The sequence below is a fragment of the Hippocampus zosterae genome, chromosome 1 (genome assembly GCF_025434085.1).
Source record: "Hippocampus zosterae strain Florida chromosome 1, ASM2543408v3, whole genome shotgun sequence".
NCBI lineage: Eukaryota > Metazoa > Chordata > Actinopteri > Syngnathiformes > Syngnathidae > Hippocampus > Hippocampus zosterae.
The window spans coordinates 7,225,647-7,249,073 of record NC_067451.1 but is presented as its reverse complement, the minus strand read 5'-3'; the positions used below and the strand labels follow the sequence as shown (position 1 = coordinate 7,249,073).

Genomic DNA, 23,427 nt, shown 5'->3' with positions numbered 1-23,427 from the left:
CAACCCAAGTAAACACAAAATGCATTTTCTAATTGCGAGTGTAATTTATTAAGGCACATAAAAAATCCAATAACACCCTCACACCACATTTGATGAATCAAGTAATCACATAAATAGTATTTGTCTCACAAAGTGAAGTTGGCTACAAGATCTCAAGAAACAAACGCATCATGCCAAGTTCCGAAGAAATTCAAAAAGAAATTAGAACAAAAGTTATTGAAATCTATCTGACTGGAAAAGGTTACAAAGCAATTTCCAAGACTCAGAGGCTTCGAGAAACCACAGACATGACCCACCAATGGATAAAACTGGGAATAGTGGCAAACATTCCCAGGAGTGGCTGACCAGCTAAAATTACTCCAATAGTGTGACGACGACTTATCCAAGAGGTTGCAAAAGAACCTAGAACAACACCCAAAGAACGCTAGACCTTGCTGGTCTCAGTTCAGCTCAGTGTTCACAACACTGGCCACAAATGGCATCCATGGGAGAGTTCCCAGGCAAAAATCACTTTTGCCCAAAAAGAACACAAAAGCTCATCTCACATTTTTCCAAAGACATCTTGGTGATCGTCAAGACTTTTGGAAAAACATTCTGTGGACTGACGAGTCAAAACTTGCGCTTTTTGGAAGATATGCTGCCCCCCCATTATGCCTGGCACAGCATTTGATAAAAAGAACATCATGCCAACAGTGATGCATGATGGTAACAGTGTGATGGCCTGTGGCTGCTTTGCTAACTCAGGACCAGGACAGCTTGCTGTGATTGATGGAACAATTAATTTAGCAGTCTACCAGAAAATCCTGAAGAAGAATGTTTGACAGTTAATTTGCATTCTGAAACTCAAATACTTTTTTCACTGCACTGTATGCTCTTTCTCTCTGACAAACACGCATCTCCCTTACGGTCTCTTTCACAAATATCAACACGTTTAAAGTGTCACACGCCTTACAGTCAAACACATGCATACAGGCTTGAAGATGACATCCGCAAAAAAATTCTACACACTCCCTTGGCCTCCCTCTGGGTCCGCCCCCCCCCGGCCACCAAGGTCCATAAAGGGCTGCTGGCAGCCCCCCTTGCGGGACACTTCCTCGTGGCCGTGGGACACTTCCTCTCCGTTCGGACAAACCACCCGCACCAGCAGCTCCTCCACTGAAGACAGCTGAGGTAGGCCGCCCCCCTCCTCCTCCCCGCCTCCCAAACCCCTTCCGCTTGTGCTTTTCTTGTCATTTGTGAGCGACCTTCAAGAGAAGGTCAAAGTTGAGACAAACAGGAAGTGAGGACAAAGTCCAGAGGGGTGGGCAAACTTTGGAACTCAAAGGCCACATTTGACTTAGAAATCAGACAGGTCAATCCTAGATTAGATTATTTTTTAAATCTAATTTGAATGTACAATTTTGATATTGTTTTCATATTAAAATTCATGCTTATTTCAAACCGTGTTGTTGCTAACTACTCTAACCATAATGAATTAAAATTAAACAATGATTTAATAAGGTGAAAACATGCAGAATTCATTAAGTTATATATTTCACAAACGATTTTGCATTTTATGAAAAGAATTAGTCATATAAATTTTACATTTAAAAATGTATTTCTTCATGTTTACTTTTGTTTGAAAAAATACAATTTGTCATTAACCACACAATAAATTAAAAATATCAAATGAATAATTTTATTTGTTTTTCATATTTTAATGTTCATTATAATTAAAAAAAACAAAAAATGTTTTATTTATCATTTATAATTACAAGGTATTTACCAATCAATTACTTTTTCTTTGAAATAGTAGAATAAGTTAGATTTTTACAACGTGTTAACAAAAAATATTTATGAGATACATGAATGACAAATAAGAATGAATGCATTTCAGAGTACAAAACTGTTCAATGAATGGATGAAGATTTCAAAGGACTTCTCATTAGCATTTTTTGGCTAGACAACTATTTCCCGCAGCTACATATGCTGGGAAGTTAGCACAGCACCAATACTTTAGCTCACTGAAACGATTAGAAAAGGTCATGGTATTAATAGCGCAAATATTTCTAGACTACAGTGTTTCCCCCTGACCCCTCCCTTTCACCTCTATACTGATTCCAATTGGCTCTTGGGAGTTGGGAGGGGTTAAGTGATTTTCACATGCGCTTTTCTCATCTTCAGACAAGATGTCCATCACAAAGATCCACGCTCGGGAGATTCTCGACTCCAGAGGGAACCCCACAGTGGAAGTGGACCTGTGGACCGCCAAGGGTGAGCTGCATAGCTTAGCCTATCCTAGCCTAGAATTCACAAAGCCTCAAGCATCTTTTCTCCTCAGGTCACTTCAGAGCAGCGGTACCCAGCGGTGCCTCCACCGGCGTCCATGAGGCCCTGGAGCTGCGTGATGGCGACAAGAGTCGCTACCTGGGCAAAGGTACGCCCCCGTCGGCGGCCTTTCCCACGTGGGCGCGACACTCACACGTTCAATTGTTTGTTGTTTATTTTAGGGACCTTGAAGGCGGTGGAGCACGTCAACAAGGACATCGCCCCCCAGCTCATTGCCAAGGTTAATACAGCTGCGCCGTGAGATATTAATGACCACACTATGGAGTTTTACGAGACTAGAACTATTATTTGGATGATTATTATTTAAAAAAATAATAATAAAAGAGGCTTTAAATTGTTTAACGCCACTCCCACTTTAAGACTCAGAAATGTAATAGTAAACAAAGAGAATTACACAACGGGTACTTAAAACAACCATTTAACGTTGCATTTGGGATGGCCCACTAGCATAATGCTAATATGTAACTGAAAGCACAATTGACATGCTAACAGTTAGCATCAATAGCTGCTTAAAAAACAAAAAATTAAAGCGATGGGTATTTGAATACAAACAATACTCAAGGCATATATTCTTTATCCTCTATGAAAATGAATCATATTACAGGATCTTGGTGGCATTTTCGTTCATTTCAATGGGGAAAGATGATTTGAGATACAAGTCTTCTGAGTTACCAGCATGATCAGGGAACGACTTACTCTCATATTTTAAGACACCACTGTATAGTAATCCCCTGTAGATTCACAGTTCACGTGTCACATCTAATAGGAAAGTAGTACATGTGTTCTTCCAAGCACATTTGGTGTTTCGGCACTCAGCGCATGTCTGTCCCATTCCAGAATTTCAGCGTCATCGAGCAGGAGAAGATCGACAACTTCATGCTGGAATTGGACGGCACCGACAACAAATGTGAGTCCGTCTTTCTCTCCGTCCATCCGTCTGTCTTGTTCAAGCACATCTGACCTGTCCGTCGCTCGTCTGTCTCCACAGCTAAATTTGGCGCTAACGCCATCTTGGGGGTGTCGCTGGCCGTCTGCAAGGCGGGGGCCGCGGAGAAGGGGGTACCCCTCTACCGCCACATCGCCGACCTGGCCGGACACAAGGATGTCATCCTTCCTGTTCCCGTCAGTGTTTCAGGCAAAACTTTGACCATTGAGTCCATATTCTACTGGTACACTCTGTCCTCAATGGAAAGACAATGAAATACACTTGTAGAAAAATTAGGGTGTACCAGTTAAGCAACTATATGCGACCAGTGAGGCTAAACTGTGTACTTGACATCCACTGATACTAGTACCACTAGTGTGCGTTAACAAGAATAATCTTATGTCACTAGTAATACTAGTACTGTGCAGATGTCAAGTGTACAGCTCTGCCTCACTAAGCAACATGTAGTTGTACTGCTAGTGCACACAAATCTCATACACAAGTGAAAAAAAACTTCACAAGTAAGACATTTCTTCAACCAGTGCATCCTAGTCACTTTACTCGTGTGCAGAAATGGCATAAGTCATCATACGTCATGAGAAGGACAGTCATTGTACAAGTCAAGTGCTAGATATTAACTAACCATAGTAGAATTTTATAATCTCACTAGTGCATTTCAAGTACAGTACTAGCATCACATTTTTTTTGCCTCACTAGTAACATGTAGTTGTTCTATTAGTGTGTCCTTATAATAATAATGATTACTGTTATATCTGGCACCGGAATAAAGTGCCAGATATTGACAAGTAGAATTTTATGTGGGCGGCCCGGTAGTCCAGTGGTTAGCACGTCGGCTTCACAGTGCAGAGGTACCGGGTTCGATTCCAGCTCCGGCCTCCCTGTGTGGAGTTTGCATGTTCTCCCCGGGCCTGCGTGGTTTTTCTCCGGGTGCTCCGGTTTCCTCCCACATTCCAAAAACATGCGTGGCAGGCTGATTGGACACTCCAAATTGTCCCTAGGTGTGAGTGTGAGTGCGAATGGTTGTTTGTCTCTGTGTGCCCTGCGATTGGCTGGCAACCGATTCAGGGTGTCCCCTGCCTACTGCCCGGAGACAGCTGGGATAGGCTCCAGCACCCCCTGCGACCCTAGTGAGGATCAAGCGGCCTCGGAAGATGAATGAATGAATGAATTTTATGTTACTAGTAGTACTTGTAAGCAGACAGCAAGAGGTGCATTTTTGCCTCACTAAAAACTTCACAAGTAAGAGTCATTCTACTAGTGCGTCATAGTTGTGCTACTACTAGTGTGCGGAAATGTTTGAAAGAAGTGGAAATAGTTTTGGCAAGAACATCACTCGTAAGACAGTCGTTCTATGAACACATTGGGGTGCCTTACTTGTATGGACAATTCAGCGCACTAGTAGCATCTGGACTAAATGCTGGAAGGACACATCGTCTTAAAAGGTGCACATGATACCCGCAGGCTTTCAACGTGATCAACGGGGGCAGTCACGCCGGGAACAAGCTGGCCATGCAGGAGTTCATGATCCTGCCGGTGGGCGCCGCCAACTTCCACGAGGCCATGAGGATCGGCGCCGAGGTGAGGTGGTCGTGCGCCCGCATGTAGCGGCGTTTGCCACGGCGCCGCCATTTTAATGGCCTTCCTCGTCCCTCCCGCAGGTGTACCACAACCTGAAGAACGTTATCAAGGCCAAATACGGCAAGGACGCCACCAATGTGGGTGATGAGGGAGGTTTTGCGCCCAACATCCTGGAGAACAACGAAGGTGAGATGCCAGAGCTACATTTGTGCAAACTCCCCTGGGGGGTGTCTGCCATATTGAATGTGGCAAATCTGCCATGGAAACTCACTCACTCCCATACTAGTTTTTGTGTGTGTGTGTGTGTGTGTCTCTCTCTCTCACACACACACACACACACACACACACACGCACGCACGCACACACACACACACACACACACACACACACACACACACACACACACACACACGAAGCAGGGTTGTAATCGTTTTGTTTGTTTTTCTTTATAGTAACCAATAGTTTTGATTTCATTTTCACTTTTTTTAATCATTTAGTTTTAATTACTTTTTAAGGGGACGTTTGTTAGTTACTATTAGTTTTTATTCTTCAAAAAGTTAAGAGTTTTTCTTTTTAGTTCAAGTATTAGTTTAGTTTTTCTTTTTATATATATTGACAACTTCCTAAAATAACGGCCTACGTAATTTTTTTTTCTTCAGAAAACACAAAAAACGGAACCAAAAACTGCTTACGTAATTAATAATCTCATTTGAGAGGTAAAATTGAATGATCTGGTTAACTAGTTATTGTTGTGGTGCGCCACAGCTCTGGAGCTGTTGAAGACGGCCATTGAGAAGGCCGGCTACCCGGACAAGATCATCATCGGTATGGATGTGGCGGCGTCCGAGTTCTTCCGTGCCGGAAAGTACGACCTGGACTTTAAGTCGCCTGATGACCCTTCCAGACACATCAGCGGGGAGAAGCTCGGCGACTTGTACCGGAGCTTCATCAAGAACTACCCCGGTAAGCTAAAAAAAAAAAAAACAGCGAGGTGGCTAACAGCTAGGCGGCTGACCCCTACCTCCTCCATCCAGTCCAGTCCATCGAGGACCCATTTGACCAAGATGACTGGGAGCAGTGGGCCAAGTTCACGTCCTCCGTGGACATCCAGGTGACCGCCGCCGTCTCGCATCATACAGCAACATCCGCCAGTCCACTCAAGCTAAGACAGTGACCCATTAGATCGTAGGTGACGACCTGACGGTGACCAATCCCAAGAGGATCCAACAGGCAGTGGACAAGAAAGCCTGCAACTGCTTGCTGCTCAAAGTCAACCAGATCGGCTCCGTCACCGAGTCCATTCGGGCGTAAGACGCTGTCCAGCAGTCTGTCCAGATGTGTATGTAGTTGTAGGTGTGTGTCTGACTTCACCTTTGTGTGTGTGTGTGTGGCAGGTGCAAGCTGGCTCAGAGCAGCGGCTGGGGCGTGATGGTCAGCCATCGTTCCGGCGAGACCGAGGACACATTCATCTCTGACTTGGTGGTCGGACTGTGCACTGGACAGGTAACACGCAAAGCAAACAAAAAGCATCAAGATTGGATTTTTAAGGGCTTCACATCTTGCGTTTTTGTTAAAATAAAATAACATCGTAACCTACTATCTGTGCTGCAGATCAAGACCGGTGCCCCCTGCAGGTCAGAGCGTTTGGCCAAATACAATCAGCTGATGAGGTAAGCACTTCCTGGTTTACGTTTTGGTTTACTTCCTTGTGCCCATCCGCTCACTCTCTGCCGTGAACCCCCCCCCCCCCCCCCCCCCCCCCCCCACACACACACACAGGATCGAGGAGGAGCTGGGCGACAAGGCCAAGTTCGCTGGGAAGGATTTCCGCCACCCCAAGATCCACTAAGGCCCCCCGGGCGCTGTTTTCTACAGAAGACAAAAGAACAATAACAACAATAAAAATAACAACAATAAAAACAATGAAAAACAACAATCTAATGGGACCAAGTCAATAACCCACATACACAACCACGCGCCTCTGTGACGTCACGGTGGACGTTTGGGCGAAAGCCGCCGGTTGCCCGGCGATGAGCGGCGGCCATGTGACAAGACAAAACCCGTTGCCACCACCGTTCTTGTCCGAGTGTATGTGGAAAGAGAGCGAGGGAGGAAAGCAGCAAGAGAAAGACAGAGGAAGAGCGAAAGATGGGAAAAGAGGGAGGGTGGGAAAGCAAGGGAAGCGATTAATATATAAAGGTGGGAATGAGAGAGAATGAGGAACTGGGGAGGGACGGAAGGGGACAAATAGAGACTGACATTTTGTTCTCTTGGCATGTTTTGCAATAGTCCCAAACTATTTTTATAATCCTCAAAATTCTACACAAACACCCAAAAATTAAATCATTTTTTTTCCTCACTGAAACTTTCTATTATATATTTTAGTCTATATTTAAGTCTTTTTGAATATGACGCCACAAGCTGGGCACACTTAACAACTCCCTCATCGTCTTCAAAGTATTGGAACGGCAAGGTCATTTCCTTTGTTTTTGTTTGCAAACTGAAGAAGTTTCAGATCAAAAGACAAGCCTGAGACAAAAGTTGAGGACTTTCATGGTATTTACATCTAGGTATGTGAAACAACTCCTTTTATTATCAAATGAGCAAAAGTATTGGAATATGTAACTCATGGATGTTTCGACTGACATTAGCTAGTGTTTGTTTTTGGCTTTGGGTTTCACTCATGAAAACTGCATTTAGTGTTACGCAAAAATGGAGACCAGCGACCGGTCTATGGGAGAAAAGCCAATTTCGAAACTGAGAAAGGGGGAAAATCAATCACAGCTATTGGAGAAACATAAAACATTTGAAATGTCCTGAGAAAGAAAGAGACTACCGGTGTACTGAGTAATTGACATCCAACAGGTCGGCCAAGGGTATCTACAGCACTTAATGGCAGAAACAGTGAGAGAGGCGTTTCGAAACACCCAAACAAAACAATCAGTGACATCACTGGTAACCTCCACAGGGCAGGGGGGCCAATTTATAAAGACAGGTGTGCGCCATTCCAAATCATGTACGATCAATTCAGCAGGTACAAATTTAAGGACTGTTTTTTCTTTCGTTTGCTAAAGGGTGTTGCGTGTATACAGTATATATATTTAAAGGGAACATGGCTGCCATCCATCAAAATGAGGAAAAAGTGGAGCGGCTGTGTGTGTGGGCGTGCGTCGAGTAATGCTCTCACAAATACAACAGCACATCAATCACAAGGCAAAAAAGGCCCATCAGTGCGTGTGTGTGCAATGACGTCAATCTGCTGAAAGGGGGTTGAGAGAAAAAGGGGGCGGGGTGAACCGTTAGCCGCACCTTTGGGTCGGCACCATGTGAACGTCCTTCTTCCCCCACCCCTCGCACAGGAAATATTTCACCGTGACGACCCGGTCGCCGCGGCGACACTTTACGAGGGGCGGGATGCGAAGTCTAGGGGTCACCGTGTGGAAAAAAAGCGACGATGATGATGATGATGATGATGAAGGCGGACCTGTTGGTAACTAATGTCTTTTCACACAAGAACCCAGATGGAGGCGGGATTGGGAACAAAAATTGTCCAGAGGTATGAATCAAAATGTTCATTTTTCCGGATCCTTCAATCAACCTAAAATGATTCATTTTGAAATGGATTTGCACGTCCTTAGGCGTGAACGCCAATGTGTGTTTGTCTATCCGCACCCTGCGATTGGCTGGCAAGCAGTCCAGGGTGTGACCCCGCCCCTTGGAGAAGAAGATGGATGGATCTACCGTCTGTGCAATTATGTCCAGGTGACTTCCCATCAAAGCATCAATCCTACCTCAACAATCCCAATCACCACTTCCAGACCTTCAGTTTGCGAGTGTGCGTGAGAGAGAGACTCAGTCACCACGGCGACTCCGGCGCCAAGCATGCGTGACATCACGCCATCGAATCACAATAAAAGGCCAACCCGGGACCTTGGTCCTCAGATGCGTCCCGACTGGGAGGGGACGAACTTATTTAGCTCCGAGAGGACTTTCAATCAATTACCTATCGACGACCGACACAAGCTCTGTCGGGATTTTGGGACACGGCATTGAAACGACAACGAGTGGCAGCCTCCAGCCAATCACAGCGCAGCATGACTAACCTGAAAATGGACACTTCAGGTGCCTCCTTCCTCTCGTTCCTGGTCCTCATCTTCATCCTGACCCTTGCTGCAGAGTCCCGGCCTGCGACTCGGAGCCACGATGCCAAGGTCGGTCTAGGTCCATTTGCTTTTTTATCTCCTACCGATAGATATTGTTAGTCTTCAAGTCATGACATCATCATCTTCATGCGGGGTGCGCATGTGACCCCAGGGAACATGTGTTTATTCATACCAGAATAAAATATAATTGCACATCCACTACAGTAAGTGGCACTGTCTCTCTCATTGTCTGTCAGATTGCGCAAGGTGTATTAGCGCCTCTGCCTAGGTGTACTTCTCACAATACAATGGTCAAATTCTATTATTTATTGTTGCTGTGAGTGGAGAGTTGAGGTGGGGGGGAATATTTTATTTTTCCTAGGAGCGGGGAGCATAACAAAGAATATATGATGCACAAAAAATTGCCTTGTGGAGAGATGAGAAGAAAGCAACTGCAAAGCAAACTGCAAGTACTGTGGCGCCTTAATACACTTAAGGCGCCACCTTGGGCCCACTTAAGTTTGCCAACAAACATCTAAATGACTTGAAGACGGCTTGCCGTGGTCAGATGAAACCTACTGTAAGTGACGCATTTGGCATCAAGTGCACCTGCGGTGTTTGGGGGATGAGAAAATGCATGCCGAGGAACTCCATCCTCACAATTCAGCTGGGAGGCAGACTCGGAAACTTGTGCTGTCCAAACCTCCTTGAAGATGGTTCACGGATGGGTTTTACAGCATGACAGTGACTCTGTCAAAGCAACAAAGGAGTAGCTCAGTAAGACACGCGGTGTCCTACTCAGTATCCAGACCTCAAACCAAGTGAAAACATCTGCTGAACCTTCAGCTTTTTTTAAACACATTTTTTGCCTGATATTCAATAAAAATTATGCATCACACTATCATAAAAAAAACAAAAACGATCACTGCTATAATTCATTCCAAGCTAGCAAACTGACTAAATCTGGTACTCACTTCTTCTTCAGGCCATGACTGCCCTGTTTGGATCACGGCTCTCCTCCCTCCTCATGGCCCCACCGTCCTCCACAGAGGGGTCAGCGGTAGGTCCGGGGGCACCCCGGAAGCGGGAGGATGAGGAAGCGGAGGGGACGACGGGAGGGTCACGCTTCCTTGTGGAAGCCCTACGCCGGTACGCCAAGGTGAGGCGGCGCGGCGGGAAGTGGACGTCGCTTGGAGGACGAGGATGCTTCGGCTTGAAGATGGATCGCATCGGCGCCGTCAGCGGACTTGGATGCTAAACTCTGACATGCTACCTCTGACCCCTGGCAAAGGCTGCTAGACGACTGTGTGTGCGTGTGTAACAAGACAAGCATGTGTTAGACATGTGCATTTGTGTGTTGACAAGTTGTACCATGACAACATTCCATCACTGAATGTATGTGTGCGAAGCTGAATTAAAGAGAAAGTTCATTTGTTGTTTGTTCATTCAATTTATCCAGCCATCTATCTATTTTCACGATATAAATCAGCATGTATTGTCTTGTATTTTCAAAAGCTCCTTATCTTTCCCTGGCCTTGACACCTGGGTCAATTTTGATGATGCCATTTATCCTTTTTTTTTTTTCCAAAAATGTCCTAATTAGCGTAAATTTCCACCTGAAAGAAACCGGTGCACACCAGTGTTGAAAAACAATCTCCACTATCTCCAACCTTGTCCCATAGTTTAACCCATGAGTCCAATTTGCTGAAGCAATCCACTCATTTTCTTCAATGCTTGTCCTCAAAGTAAATTAAAACTTGGAATGCTGTACCAGTTTTGGAAGTTAGCTTCTATTATATACCCCTCTGGAAATATGGTGTAACACATACATGGGCCACTGTGCTCAAATATTGTGTGAACGGAAGCCTGACATATTTTAATCATGAGCATTAACTTACCCAGAGATGGGTAGTAGCATATATTTACTCAGTTACATTTACATAAGTGTTTTGGAGGGATGAATTACACTGGTCAACAGTAAATTTTAATCAAATGTTTTTGTTGATTTCTTTCTTTTTTAGGTATTTTCATTATTTGTTTTCAAGTTTGAACTTTAAAAGCTCACGTTACAGAACATGCGCTGTAATAAAAACATTCCACCTGTTGCCGAACTTAACCAATAATTCATCTATATTACATACTATATTATTAGTAGTCGTATTGTGAAAAAATTAGGGCAGATTCACAAGCAAGACCAAAAAAAACAATCTAGAAAAGTTTACGTGCATTTAAAGAAAAATAGTAACAATTTGTTGAGCCTGTGTTAAGAGTAACTTTAATGGAACACACTACTTTTTGAGTATTTTTAAGTGAATACTTTACCTTGCACTACATTCTGCTCGCTACTTCTATTTTTATTTTTATTAGGTGCTGTCACATGACTGTGACATGATTAGTGATGTTTGACTGCATTTGACCAATCTAAAGGCGCCGGGCGGACACGCAAGGAAATTTATCAGTGACTAATTTTCGTGTAAAATGGTAAATCGGTTCGGTGAGGAAAACTTATCGCGGTACTGTCCAGCAGGTGGCGTCGTAAGCCCCACCAGACACGTTCGTGCCGCGAAGAAACGTCAGCGCGTCACGTGACGAGCTGGCCTCCGTCTGACTGTTGCTAACAGTTCGAGTCGGACGCGAGGAGCAACGGCTCTCTTTTCGGCAGTAATCCGCGTCGTCGCCCTCCCGTCCCGGTCTCACCCGCGCAAACATGTCGGCGGTGCAGCGAATGAAGGTGGCGAACGAGCGGCACAGCAAGACCATCACGCAGCGGGGACACGTCCAGAAAACCTCGGTTGGTACCCGACAGCTGAGCTAACCGGGCTAACCTGTATTTTAGCTTTGTGTTGAAAACGTCCTTAACGGCGAGGAGTTGCTTCCGCTCCGAAATGACTGCGGGACTTATGCCTTGCAGCGGCCAGTCAACGAGGATAAGTCTCCGGTGGGTCCGTGGCTTCTGGCGCTTTTTGTGTTCGTGGTTTGTGGATCAGGTGAGCTCTTAAAGACACCAACACTTAGTCTTGTACTACAATGTGTGTTTGTGTTATGTTTGTTGCAGCCATCTTCCAGATCATCCAAAGTATCAGACAAGGCATGTGATGAGCTGTTCCCCGGCCCATGTTGACAATACACACTGTTCTCGTTTAGTCATTGTTTAGTTTGTTTTCATTGTGGATCAGATATTGATGATTGCTATTGTTTTTATACACATACACACAAAGCATGTGAACTACATGTCTCACGATGCTTTGTTTTGTTGAGGTTCCAAGCGTGTCTGAATTAAAGGCGATATTTTCTCTACACGCCTCCTCTGTCAATGGCATCATGCAAAACAAGTTAGACTGCGGCCTCACAATCACAGTTCAGTTCATTAAGACTCAAAAGCAGTCATAAATAACAGCATTTCAAAAGTCCCGTGTATTATATGTATGGGTACATGTGTACCAACAAGTCAATAAGAATATAGATGGACATTTGCCTCCATGCGCTCCCTGCCGAACTACATTCATCAGGACACCGATGAGTGAATTTACGTGGTCAGGCCTCGTCTTTCCAGCTCCCGATTTTGCTTCAGCTCCTTGATCCTGCGCCAACGCGAGTGTCAAATAATAGGCTCATCATTGGGTGCTTGTGTGTATGAGTGTGTGTTACCGGTGCCTGCAGCGTCTCAGGAACCTCATGATCTTGCGTGCAGCCTGGTCCTGTTTCTTGGTCAGGAAGGTCCCCCTGGCGGACAAACCAAGCTCACCATCAACACCGGATAAGCCGTTTGACTTGCACACATGACAGCCGCTGATCACTCATTTACTTGATTTTGGGGTTGTGGTTTGTGCCGCCCCCTGGGCCCTGTTTGAGCCTCTCATATTCCTTGTAGCTGCGGTAATACTGCTGGATGAGCACAGCCGCGCGCCGACTCTGCTGGAAGCGCTTCTGCTCGTAGTACGAGCGAAACTTGGACTGGATCAAGATGGCCGCCTGGGTCATCTTCTTGTAGAGGGCGTACTAGGGAGGCGGGGCCAAGGAAAAAACATGTTAACGAGATAACCTTTTTCCTGCTTAAACATGTGGCGCATTAATAACGTAATATTTTTCTGATTACTTGGGTTGCGATGGGCTGAACCAATTTGCTTCCCGAACTGGTTACAGATGGGCGCATTCCAAGCTTAAGTGGTTTGCCGCCTAAATGGGTTGCATGTTCTAGTGTTTGGGACTTAATATCTTTGCTGTCGCAAAGGGCAGACGGAAAGGGTTAGGGGGGTCTAACGTTTTTGTCGGGGTAAATGGTTTATTCGCATTTGTGCAGTTCCATCTCGTTTACGGAGGGCTTCTCCCACTTACGCACATGCATGCACGCACACAAATCTACATCTACTTGTCACAATATTACCTTGAGAGCTATCCATGTTAGCTAGCCAGAGAGAAGTAGAAAGACAGCAGTGAAGTGTTAGTGAAGATGGAGGACACAAACTCTGGGCTATATATGGCCTTAGAGAAGACTTCAGATTTGTCACAAGCAGAAACCACATTTCGCTGAGGATAAAAAGATGGAAACCTTATAAAAAAATAGCATCCACATACCTGTTTATATTTGCGGTAGCATCTCTGAATGACTGCTGCGGCCATGTCCTGCTGCTCCTTCAACCGGCGACCCTGCTCCGGATGCCAACAAGCACAGAAGCAGTGAGCCATATGCCCAGTAGGGGGCAGTACAAGCAAGTGTAAAAAGCTCACCTTGTATCTCCGGAAGGCGTTCTGGATGATCCTGGCGGCTTCGTAGAGCTCCTTCTGCTCGCCATCGGTCAGCGTTAGCAAGGCGAAGTCGCGCTCCATCCGGCCATTGGCAGACGCGTTCAGAAACTCGGCCCACGCCGCAGAGGAGGGCGGCCGCAGCCTCTGGAGGGCCAAAGCGCTGAGGGGTGACGGGGGACACACCCGCCTGCACAGATGGAGACCACTGTGGACAAGCTGGACACTGCCAATTACATAAGTATTATTACTATAAGTGGACTTTTAAGTCCAATTTTTGCAATGAAACCACAGGTCAATGCGGGGGGCTACCTGTGTAGAGGCTGCGTGTGGGCGTCGACCGTGTCCAGGTAGGTCGCCAGCCAGGTGTCCTGGACATCCCGCCTCTCACAGAGCAGTGACTCGGCACCCCTGGTGAAGTCCTCGTGTTTGATTCGCTCCGGAGTCGCCTCGATGATTTGCTCCGCCAGCGTTGCCATGTCAACCTGGCGCGTGGGAGGCCAGAGAAGTAAAAATGAGCGTCGCGGTGGCAACGAAAACGTTTGTGCGGCGTGTGGCAGTACCACCGCCTCCTCTTCCTCGTCGTCTTCCTCATTCTCCACGTTGTCGCTGTAGCTCAGAAGCTGCTCTGCCAGTGTGGGGAGTAGGCGGGGGGACGCGGGACCCTCGCTCGTACACTCCGGGAGGGACAACGCTGCAAGAAACATGAGTGAGAATGACAGATCAGCGAAAACGTTGTACGTGTACCAAGAATACTTGCCCCTTACTTGTGAGTAATAAATATGCAAATGTGTTTAAAATACGAAAGCAGCTGCGAATCATCGAGTCAAAAACATGAGCAAACGGCTAATAGGAAAGTAGCAATTGGTATGTTTACTCGTTGCCAAACGGCAACAGTTACAGCGGCAGTCTCGGTCTTCTAGTGCATTTTTGAAATGCATTCTGGGAACAAATGGGTTTCATGTTATTACCGTAGCTGTGAACAACCGAACATGAGATAGATATGACGCCCGTGACTCCAGCGATGTTAAAGCTCATGCAGACAAAGTGTTGCCATATTCAATGTTTGTGGACGTCTCAAAAAAAATAATAATATTCAAAAATGATTTTCCTGTCATGATAGCACGCACTTTGCAGTTGACAAGGAAGTAAGCTTCATGAAAATCAGTCGAGATATAATCAAGCAAGGACTTGTTTTCACTGCACATGCTTTGCGGTTTTGGCTGGCAACCAGTTCAGGGCGTACGCCGCCCTATTGCCCCAAGGTTTGGATAATGGAGGCATGAACAAATGGAAAAGAGGTAATACAAAATTGCCATTAATATGCAATTTTAAGGAGAAACACTATTTTATGTACAAGTATTAATGGTATCAGTACTTGATAAAAATGATTTAGTAGATACAAACACATAACGGGGTAGGTCTAGATAAGTTTTTTACTTCATCCTACTCCCTTGAACATAATAACTGTTGAATGAAGACTGATTTCTTTCTTTTTACTTTTTTATCTACCTTATTTTCTGTCAAAATATTACTGTATATGTTTTATGTTCAACAAACAAACAAACAATACTTGATATCGATATCTGTGAATACTCAAGAATTGAGTATCCATACTGGTATCGGTCTGAAAAATAATGGTATCGAACATCCCTACTCTGTAACTTCCAGGAACAACCAGGGCTGAACTTTGCACCTCCCTGACAGACAAAGTTTGTCCCCCAGCCGAGCTATGACTTTGATAGACTTCCTTGACAGCAACTCCTGTGCTGTGGTGTGGTGCACACTCATCAAATGTTACCTGCGTGCGGCTCTTCCACAGGCATGGAGGATGACGAGGTTGAGGAAGGGGACAAAGGGGATGACGGGGAGGTGTCCATGGCGGCAGCCGAACATTGCGAGGGGGATGATGGGAGGCTGCTGGAGGAGCTGAGGCCTGCAGGGGGAGAGGCGGAGGCAAAGAGCGTTAATTAAGAGCTTAAAGGGGGCTCTCGCGGTAGCGGTGCGCACGTCACCTGTGTCCGGGCTGGTCGAGACGGGCGAGGCGGTGGCGTGCGTGTGCAGCTCCTCCAGAGCGGCGGCCAGACACGTGTGTCCTCGCGAGCGGGCCACGGCCAGAGGGAGGCGGCCCAGCGAGTCCGGGATGCCGAGAGCCACGGCGCTCCAGCCGTACAGGAGCTCCGCCGCCTTCCGGTGGCCCAGAGCGCACGCCCACATCTGAAAACGCAGGTAACCACGACGACACAAAAGTTTTTGACCAGGAGTCTGATCGCAGCGCAGAGAACGCAGCGAGTCGTACCAGCGGCGTGCAGGAGAAGTGGTCCACGTTGAGAGGGTCAACTTCCTGTTCCAGGTCCAAACTGTCACAGTGTACGCGCCTACAAAACACGCCGGTGGGTTCACGTGCAAGCTTTAATCTGGCCAACTGAGCATTCACATTACCGAGAGTCCTGCAATTTCATGATAAATCGCAAGTGTCAAACTCAAGGCCCAGGGGCCAGATCCGGCACGCCAGGTCATTTTATGTGGCCCGCGAAAGCAAATCATGTGCGTCAACTTGCTAAACTCGGGACCCAGATCTCAAATTGTCATGTTTAATAAATAATGAGATTTTGCGATAATTTTGTTACACCGTTTACACTCACTTGAACAATAATTGAACAAACTTTATAATTTAATTGACTGATTTAAAAAACTAGTAATCTATTAATTTGTTATGTACAGGTAATCATTTTGTGGTTTCACTGTCATCACGGCGCTCTGGTGGAAGACGTAACCCCAAATTGGCCTGCGGCTGAAATGAGTTTGACACCCCGGTTATAAATGCAAATATGCGAACTGAGAATGATTGTATGAGATTTTATTGCTGTCATTTTCAATTTCTCCGCCTCATTAAAAATGGTTGATTGCTTGAATTCAAGCACAATTCCAATGAAGTTGGGACATTGTGTTAAAACGAGACATTTAAAAATGGATTCATGACGCGTGTGTGCATGTGTACCTCCAGGTGATCAGCGTGCGTATGAGGTGCGTATAGCCCTGCGCGGCGGCCAGATGGAGCAGCGTCATCCCGCGGTGACGCGGCGAGTGCTGAAGCCGCTCGTCGTCGCCTCCGCTCCACCGCACGCCTCTCATCATCCTCTCGCACACGTGCACAATCCTCCTCTCGAACCACTGGGATGACTGACAACACAAATGCGCATGCGATGAGACAACGACAGCGTTTCAGCCGCGGCTCGGGCCGCCTTACCTGCCCGTGGTCCTGGGGCGCATGCGGAGGAGGCGGCGGCGGCGGCGCGGTGGCGGCCATTCGGCCAACATGTTGCCGGCGCTGCTGTTGATGTTGCTGCTGCTGCTGTTGATGTCGCTGTGCAAAGTCGCGGGCCGCCATGGCGGCCATCCTGCGTTCCATCTGCTCCAGGCGTTCCAGGATGGACACCCTGAATTGATTGTCTGGTGGACAGGAAGACAAAAACAATACAGCGGTCGCATCATTTGATTAGAACAAAATTGAAAGGAATTTTTTTGTGTATAGTCACTCTGAAAATGCAATTCACGGTGGGGGAAAAATATGACTTGGAATTTACGTCAGCGTCTGGGCTTGCCAGTTGGTGAACGAGAGTCATTTGTTAAAAAGGATCAACTTCATTTTTTTTTTTTTACTTCACAATATTTTTCTCTCCACAGGTCTGTCTGACATTACAGACTGCTTAATATTCTTTGCAAAATGTATATTGGTAATGGAACACAGACCATCCAATGAGAGCCAGTCGAGCTGTGAGCTGGGCAGCGAGCTAGCATTCCGGGCGCGGTACTCGAACAGAACCGACGATGACACGGAGCCCCCTGACTCCACGACCTGAAGACACACCAGACCGGCCTCGTGGGCTGCAGCGAGAAGATCAAATGATCTAGTTAGACTTTTGTGTGTGCGTGTGTGTGTGTGTGTGTGTGTGTGTACCAGGGCAGTAGCAGCGCAGCACACCGGGCTGGATCAGTGAAGCCGGGACAGCGCTCTGATCGAAGACGCACGAGTATCGACCCGTCTGCTCACTCCACGGTCCTGTGATCAATACTTTCACCCCACCCTGCACAACACGCGCACAGTTGTGTTCATGTCGCGATTTTCTGATGTTTGTACCTCATGGGAGCGCCAATGTACCTGGCAACTTTTTAACTTCTTGCATTTTAAAGCAATATCTTTCAATGCCTTTTTAACTTTTACTGATGCAGAGCTTGTGGCGGAAATAAATCAGCTCTGTGTGTCTATTCAAATACAGAGTTTGAGTACTTCTGCCACCTCCGCGCAAGAGACAAGAGGAGGCCCATAAAAAGCAATTGTGGTTGCGGGTTACCTCGGGATACGACCACTCCGGCGAGAAGTCGGTGATGGAGGCGAGTGGCGACGAAGATGGTAGCGGGTGAGGAAAGGGCAGGAAGGAGGTGGAGGGGGAGGGCTGAGGGGGCACCATGTAGCGAATACCGGCCGAGAAGACGGCCGGACCGGGTGGCACGTCGACGGGGGCGGAGGGAGGCGGCGCCGACACGGGATGAGTCTCTACCGTGATGAGGTCAGAGATGAGGTCTGGGAATTGGCTGTCGAAGGAGATTTCGAGCTCCTCCGCTTCTTGCTGCGTGTCCATGGGAGGGGGGTCGGCGTCGGGGGGCGGGCCGTTGACCTGCTTCACCTGCAAGGCGGGTGACATCTGTATTGCGGTGTCCATGGTGATGTCTTGGTGGTTTGGGGAGGAGGGAGGGCTGGACAGGCGACCATAGGGCTGCTCCTGCGATGCGGTGCCATTTCCTGGTGTCGACGACTGGCTGGGCTGTACCACACAGACATGTTGCCATGGCGATTACACAAAATGGACTCAAATCTGTACTTGTTCTGGGGCTGATGTGTTTTGGAAATAAAATCTGATTTACAAACCATTTTTTTGCCCCTTTTGCTTCTCGAAAAAGCAAATAAGAGTGACGCTATTTAGAACAAGTTTTGCTTCTTGTTTTGTTTGAGCCAAATGGCAACAGTGAATGCGAATTTGTCAACGTGTGCCTCCGTGTTTGCCTCCCTCCATGTCGCATGCGGAAGCGTTGAAAGAAAACTCGCCTGCAGCAGCTTTGTGGGAGGCGCCAAGATGTGAGCGTCATGTCCCTGCTCCTTCTCCTCGCAGTGGCCTCCCTCCGCCTCCGCGGGCACCCCCACGGCTCCCAGCTCCAGACACAGCGGCAGGAGGGGCGGCGCCACCGAGGAGGTTGGTGACAAGAGGAAGGAGGGCGGAAGCGAGGCCGAGTCCTTCCTGTCCGTCTCGCAGGAGGATGACGAGAGCGACGAGGGAGGGGAGATGGACGAGGGCGGGGTGGATGTAGGGGAGAGCGCCAGGGAGGAGGGGGAGAGCGGCGAGGAGGAGGAGCAGATGATGGGAGGAACGGGCCCGCCGTACGTCTGGCCCTGCTTGGGAGAGTTCAGGAAGGAGTCTGGGTCAAACGCAGGGGGGAGGAACGGCGGGGGGAGAGAGGGTGAGGAGAAAGATACGGGAGGGGAGGCGGAAGAGGAGGGAGTAAGGAGCAGGCCACCTATGACAGGGGAAGGAAGGAGGGTGAGGGAGAGGGTGTGGCGCACTGGAGCGGGCAGGGAGGAAGTTGTGGGGGAGGGCGGGCAAGGTGAGGGAGGCTTGCCATGGGGAGGGATGGGAGGCGAGAGAAGTAACTGGTTGGAGCGGGTGAGCGCCAGGCTCTCCTTGGGGGGATCCTCCCCGCAGCCCCCGGAGATGGCTGTGGTGGTCGCCATGACGATGACGGCGTTGTGTGGCAGCGCCACGGTGGTTAGTGGCGGGGATGTGGTCGAGCTGCAAAAAAGCACAACACGAGAGAGCTCACGTTGACAAGAGCTTGGCATTTAGCATTGATATTTGATTAAAAAAGCATCACCAAAAAAAAAACGACAAAACTTGCCATTAAAAAAAAAACATTCAATTAGAACACACCAAAAAAAACTGCCAAATGAATGGATTAAAAATAAAACCTCTCATATGAAATGAATCAACAATGGAGACAAAGAATATTTAATTATTAATACATTACTATTATGATACAATTATTTTGAAACGAATGAATTGAGGGTGTTTGGGGGGTGCTGCTACAACAGATAAATTTCCTTTCCAATCATTTCAATAGGCAAAAAAAAAAAAAAATTGAGTGCGCGCAATGAATGCAATTCGCACGGTAACATTTCAGTGAGGGCCCACTTACGTGGAGGTGAGGCCTGGAGAGGAGGAGGCGGGGCTGCCCTGAGCCTGGAGCTGGGGCAGTTTGGCGTCACCCCCGCCGCCCCCCACTTCCCCCGTCTCTGAGGACAGCGGCGAGGACGACGTTGGGGGCAACTTGGGGGAGATGATACGGTGCTTGGTGCTGTTGCAGCTGTGGGGAATGTTCCCTCCTAACACACACACACACACACACACACACACACACACACATACTATGTAAGAGTAACTGTGAACACATTTCCACTTCCCTGTCTAACACTACAACACGGATTGAACATAATTTTTGCCGTTTGTTTTTCATGGATGAGGTTGCCTGCGATTGGCTGGCAACCGGTTCAGGGTGTCCCCTGCCTACTGCCCGAAGACAGATGGGATAGGCCCCAGCACCCCCGGGAACCCTTGCAAGGATAAAGCGGATTGGAAAATGGATGGATGGATAAATTAAGGCAACAAATATGACGGGACTTTTTATCTCGTAAACATTTGTTGTGCCATATTTGGAGCCCATATTTATGACGTGACAGGGGGCGCGTTACCCTGGCTGCCATTGCAGAGGCAGGCGTGAGTGCGCGGCTGCGGTTTGGTTCTCTGGCGCTCCAGGATGAGCTGCACCAAATCCTCGATGCTGAAATCACCGCTCCCGCTGGAACACTTGATGCTGTGAACTGAAACACCCGCGCGCACATTTATTCACCACACTCACGTGTATGGCGTGTGTGTATGCGACAGCGCACGTCTTACACATGGGCTTGAGCTGACCCAGCAAGTCGTCACGGTTCCATTTCACGCTGTCGTGGCGAGTGGTCACAGCGCACAGCAGCGGACTGCATTTGCCAGAATCCTCCAAGGAGGGCACGTTCAGGTAATGGACGAGCACAATGTCTGGGTTCTTTTCAAATTAAAAACAGCACAACTTTATATTTGACGCGCAACCGGAAATCATTTGGGGTGGACGTTTTGACACGTTTAAATGTGTTTGAAGTGTGTTTTTGTACTTTGGCTCAATGACCATTTAATGTACGCGTCGGTGTGTGTGTGTTTACCTGTAGTAGCCAGTAGCACCGCCGGTGGAATGTTGGCACAATGGCGGAATGAACGTAGTTACCGTAGAGGCACTGCAAGCAAAGTTAGCGTCACGCTCCACTGAGACCGAGATATTGCAGAGTGAGCTTCGGAGGGGCCGCCGCTGCTCACCTCCATGCCCTGCACCTTCAGCTTCATGTGATCCTCTCGGGTGTCCTTCCCATCCTTGCGTTTCTTCCAACAGTAGCCATCTTTCCTGTATTTGACCTTCTTTCTGTTGTAGAGGATGATGGTGCCATTCTTGGGCCTGAAATGGTTCGTGGTTAGCAGAGTTCAACATCTTGGTGTGTGCGCGTGCGTGCGTGTACCTGGTTTTCAGGGTGCAGGAGAGCCACTCGTCATGCTTATCAAAGCTTACCAGATAAGATGCAATCTCCTGTGCATACATATACACACAGACACAGGCTTCAGCATGAAAATGTCACAAGCTCGCCGAGTTGTAAATAAGATGCATTCCAGAACGCGATGTGCTTTTTGAATGTTTTACGAGTCATTATTTTGGCCTTAACATCCCAGCTTTGGGAATACGCAAGCAGGACATCGGTGCCCGTTAATTCTCTACATTTCAATGCATTTCAATTGTCTGCATTACTTCCATTGCGTGTATGTGTACCTAGGAGTTTTGTTGATCAATCGGGTTACAGCTTCTGTGTTGCCATGTCAACCTAATTCGTTCAGAGCTTTTAAAGTCAGTCACGCTGGCCAATGCAATTGAAAGTATAGCACCAATGGGAGTTTTCTTTCACTAATGACTTTCAAATTCACCTAACAGCGTTGGCATTTTCTCTCACAACAGACTTACACAATAGTCCATTTGTAAATCCAAATTTTCGCAAGTCAAAACTTCCATTAGTAGGGTGGCATCTGTGGTCGTTAACTTTGAGTATGCACAAACTGACCTCGTTAGTGTTCCATCTCAGACGCTCGTTGGGCAGACAGGACGAGCGAGGGAGGCATTCCAGCAGCTTGTTTCTCTGTCCTAGACACACACAATCCATCAAAGATGAATATTCCCATGCAGCGGGTTACCCTAGCAACAGAGATGACACTGACCAGTGTGACCTATGGAAACCATCTCCTTGTTGCTCATGGCGACGAGTCCATGCAGGGTGGTCTCACACAACGCAGACGCACAGCCACCTACACAGACCCACTATATACACACACACACAAGGGCTGATCTCACCGCGGCCAACTATGGGAAAACACAGTTCCCTGTTGCTTAGCAACCACCGTAAAAGGGAGCTCTTGCTTATGGAGGCCTAAATCAGACCGGGCACTTGCTTCGCTGCTTCTTCGAGTCCCGGTGCATCTCTGCCAGCTACAAGCTGTGCCACTCCCGGAGGCGAACTTTTGTTTTGCTTTTTAAACTATTTCAATACATATTATCTCTTCCATAACAGGCACAACTAAACCAACAGGCGTTGATCCGTGTCAAAGTGCTCAAGTGGGAATTTATCTTTCGCTGCTCAGATAGCCCGGCTGTGCTAGTCGTGCTAACACTAATTTGACGCCATCGGAAAAAGCTGAGCGGGACTTTACCTCCGAGTGTGGGGGGTGGCAGCCGACGCTAAAGCTGGGAACGCGTCGCCAGTAAGTGCGGTTCGACACAAACACCTCCACAAACTACTTTACCTTCCGCCTTCAGCGCGGCAGCCATCTTCCTTTCCTCTGACGTCTTTGCGGCGCGACCGTAATGCCCAGTAGAACGGGTTTACCGTAATGCCGGTTAAATAATACTGTAGTTGAAGTGATGGAAGGCTCGAAACTTGGGATGGAAAAACCGAGGCTTGCATTTGATTTAATAAATAAAACGGCTCTTTTTAATTTTGCCCTTTGTAAAAAAAAAAAATCAAGACATGAATAAATAGACTGTAAAAAAATAAACTGTGCATCTTGTTTATTCTGGTGTGTGTGATTCGGTCACTAGGAGTATAATAGTGATGGAAACAAACAAAGGTTTTACACAAACGGATATGTTTGTTTAAAAAAATGCGGAGGAAAACGTTATCGTGATATGTCTTGCGCATGTACAAAAGTGTCCAGAGGGTGAAAATAAGTCCAGGAAGACTTGAACATATTGTAATGCCCTTCAATGTGGACAGAAGGATGCACGCAGTCGCTGATGCAATCTATGCGTTTTTAATAAACAAAAGGAGCAATAAACACACATTCATAGGAGTTGCTGTTAGCCACAACTCACGCCAATGCGCTTCACAATCAGACTAACTGCCAGCCGGAGCCAATATTCCCCCAACCCGGCTCGTCCCCTCTCTATGACGTTACACAAATACAAGAAACTGATATTACAGTATTGATTTTAAAATCTGTGACCGCAAGA

General features: G+C 47.3%; 4 protein-coding genes across 8 annotated transcripts; 3 read left to right on the top strand and 1 right to left on the bottom strand.

Annotated features, from left to right (window-relative positions):
* The first annotated feature begins 1,006 nt into the window (after positions 1 to 1,006).
* On the top strand, positions 1,007 to 6,760 carry eno3 (enolase 3, (beta, muscle)). Its single transcript, XM_052081744.1, has 14 exons — positions 1,007 to 1,170; positions 2,164 to 2,253; positions 2,321 to 2,416; positions 2,490 to 2,548; positions 3,166 to 3,235; positions 3,317 to 3,450; positions 4,736 to 4,852; positions 4,933 to 5,038; positions 5,618 to 5,815; positions 5,887 to 5,963; positions 6,035 to 6,159; positions 6,247 to 6,355; positions 6,464 to 6,522; positions 6,632 to 6,760. The coding sequence occupies exons 2-14, from the start codon at positions 2,169 to 2,171 to the stop codon at positions 6,699 to 6,701; spliced, it is 1,305 nt and encodes a 434-aa protein (XP_051937704.1). The 5' UTR covers positions 1,007 to 1,170; positions 2,164 to 2,168; the 3' UTR covers positions 6,702 to 6,760.
* A 1,925-nt stretch (positions 6,761 to 8,685) lies between these two features.
* nppcl2 (natriuretic peptide C-like 2) lies at positions 8,686 to 10,424 on the top strand. Its single transcript, XM_052081760.1, has 2 exons — positions 8,686 to 9,063; positions 9,980 to 10,424. Exons 1-2 carry the CDS (start codon positions 8,947 to 8,949, stop codon positions 10,250 to 10,252), a joined length of 390 nt encoding a protein of 129 aa, XP_051937720.1. The 5' UTR covers positions 8,686 to 8,946; the 3' UTR covers positions 10,253 to 10,424.
* Positions 10,425 to 11,562: 1,138 nt separating this feature from the next.
* Positions 11,563 to 12,291, top strand: zgc:85858 (uncharacterized protein LOC405879 homolog). Its single transcript, XM_052081775.1, has 3 exons — positions 11,563 to 11,785; positions 11,906 to 11,981; positions 12,050 to 12,291. Exons 1-3 carry the CDS (start codon positions 11,702 to 11,704, stop codon positions 12,088 to 12,090), a joined length of 201 nt encoding a protein of 66 aa, XP_051937735.1. The 5' UTR covers positions 11,563 to 11,701; the 3' UTR covers positions 12,091 to 12,291.
* Positions 12,128 to 22,779, bottom strand: camta2 (calmodulin binding transcription activator 2). Of its 5 annotated transcripts, none has more exons than XM_052081708.1 (26): positions 22,722 to 22,779; positions 22,140 to 22,239; positions 21,986 to 22,065; positions 21,395 to 21,462; positions 21,198 to 21,333; positions 21,047 to 21,118; positions 20,745 to 20,892; positions 20,540 to 20,668; positions 19,987 to 20,173; positions 18,845 to 19,583; positions 18,093 to 18,563; positions 17,699 to 17,825; positions 17,491 to 17,625; positions 16,988 to 17,190; positions 16,739 to 16,920; positions 16,037 to 16,115; positions 15,753 to 15,954; positions 15,539 to 15,673; positions 14,301 to 14,431; positions 14,050 to 14,222; positions 13,723 to 13,963; positions 13,570 to 13,641; positions 13,379 to 13,399; positions 12,800 to 12,993; positions 12,643 to 12,717; positions 12,128 to 12,575 (listed from the first exon to the last, which is right to left on the bottom strand). In XM_052081708.1, exons 2-26 carry the CDS (start codon positions 22,174 to 22,176, stop codon positions 12,521 to 12,523), a joined length of 4,092 nt encoding a protein of 1,363 aa, XP_051937668.1. In that variant the 5' UTR covers positions 22,177 to 22,239; positions 22,722 to 22,779; the 3' UTR covers positions 12,128 to 12,520. The 5 variants fall into 5 exon arrangements, with proteins under 5 accessions (XP_051937668.1, XP_051937660.1, XP_051937690.1 ...); XM_052081700.1 differs by having other exon boundaries at positions 22,629 to 22,767; XM_052081730.1 differs by having other exon boundaries at positions 13,723 to 13,927; positions 22,629 to 22,756.
* Positions 22,780 to 23,427: the final 648 nt, after the last annotated feature.

Excerpts from the sequence above, each read along its gene's own strand:
- eno3 (XM_052081744.1), top strand. The coding sequence starts at position 2,169 with ATGTCCATCACAAAGATCCACGCTCGGGAGATTCTCGACTCCAGAGGG. Across the intron at positions 4,853-4,932 it reads CCATGAGGATCGGCGCCGAG|GTGTACCACAACCTGAAGAA; the intron begins GTGAGGTGGTCG and ends TCCCTCCCGCAG. Across the intron at positions 6,523-6,631 it reads AAATACAATCAGCTGATGAG|GATCGAGGAGGAGCTGGGCG; the intron begins GTAAGCACTTCC and ends ACACACACACAG.
- nppcl2 (XM_052081760.1), top strand. The coding sequence starts at position 8,947 with ATGACTAACCTGAAAATGGACACTTCAGGTGCCTCCTTCCTCTCGTTC. Across the intron at positions 9,064-9,979 it reads CTCGGAGCCACGATGCCAAG|GCCATGACTGCCCTGTTTGG; the intron begins GTCGGTCTAGGT and ends CTTCTTCTTCAG.
- zgc:85858 (XM_052081775.1), top strand. The coding sequence starts at position 11,702 with ATGTCGGCGGTGCAGCGAATGAAGGTGGCGAACGAGCGGCACAGCAAG. Across the intron at positions 11,786-11,905 it reads GACACGTCCAGAAAACCTCG|CGGCCAGTCAACGAGGATAA; the intron begins GTTGGTACCCGA and ends TATGCCTTGCAG. Across the intron at positions 11,982-12,049 it reads GTTCGTGGTTTGTGGATCAG|CCATCTTCCAGATCATCCAA; the intron begins GTGAGCTCTTAA and ends TGTTTGTTGCAG.
- camta2 (XM_052081708.1), bottom strand. The coding sequence starts at position 22,176 with ATGAGCAACAAGGAGATGGTTTCCATAGGTCACACTG. Across the intron at positions 21,334-21,394 it reads TCCTGCACCCTGAAAACCAG|GCCCAAGAATGGCACCATCA; the intron begins GTACACGCACGC and ends GAACCATTTCAG. Across the intron at positions 19,584-19,986 it reads TCTCCAGGCCTCACCTCCAC|CTCGACCACATCCCCGCCAC; the intron begins GTAAGTGGGCCC and ends GCTTTTTTGCAG.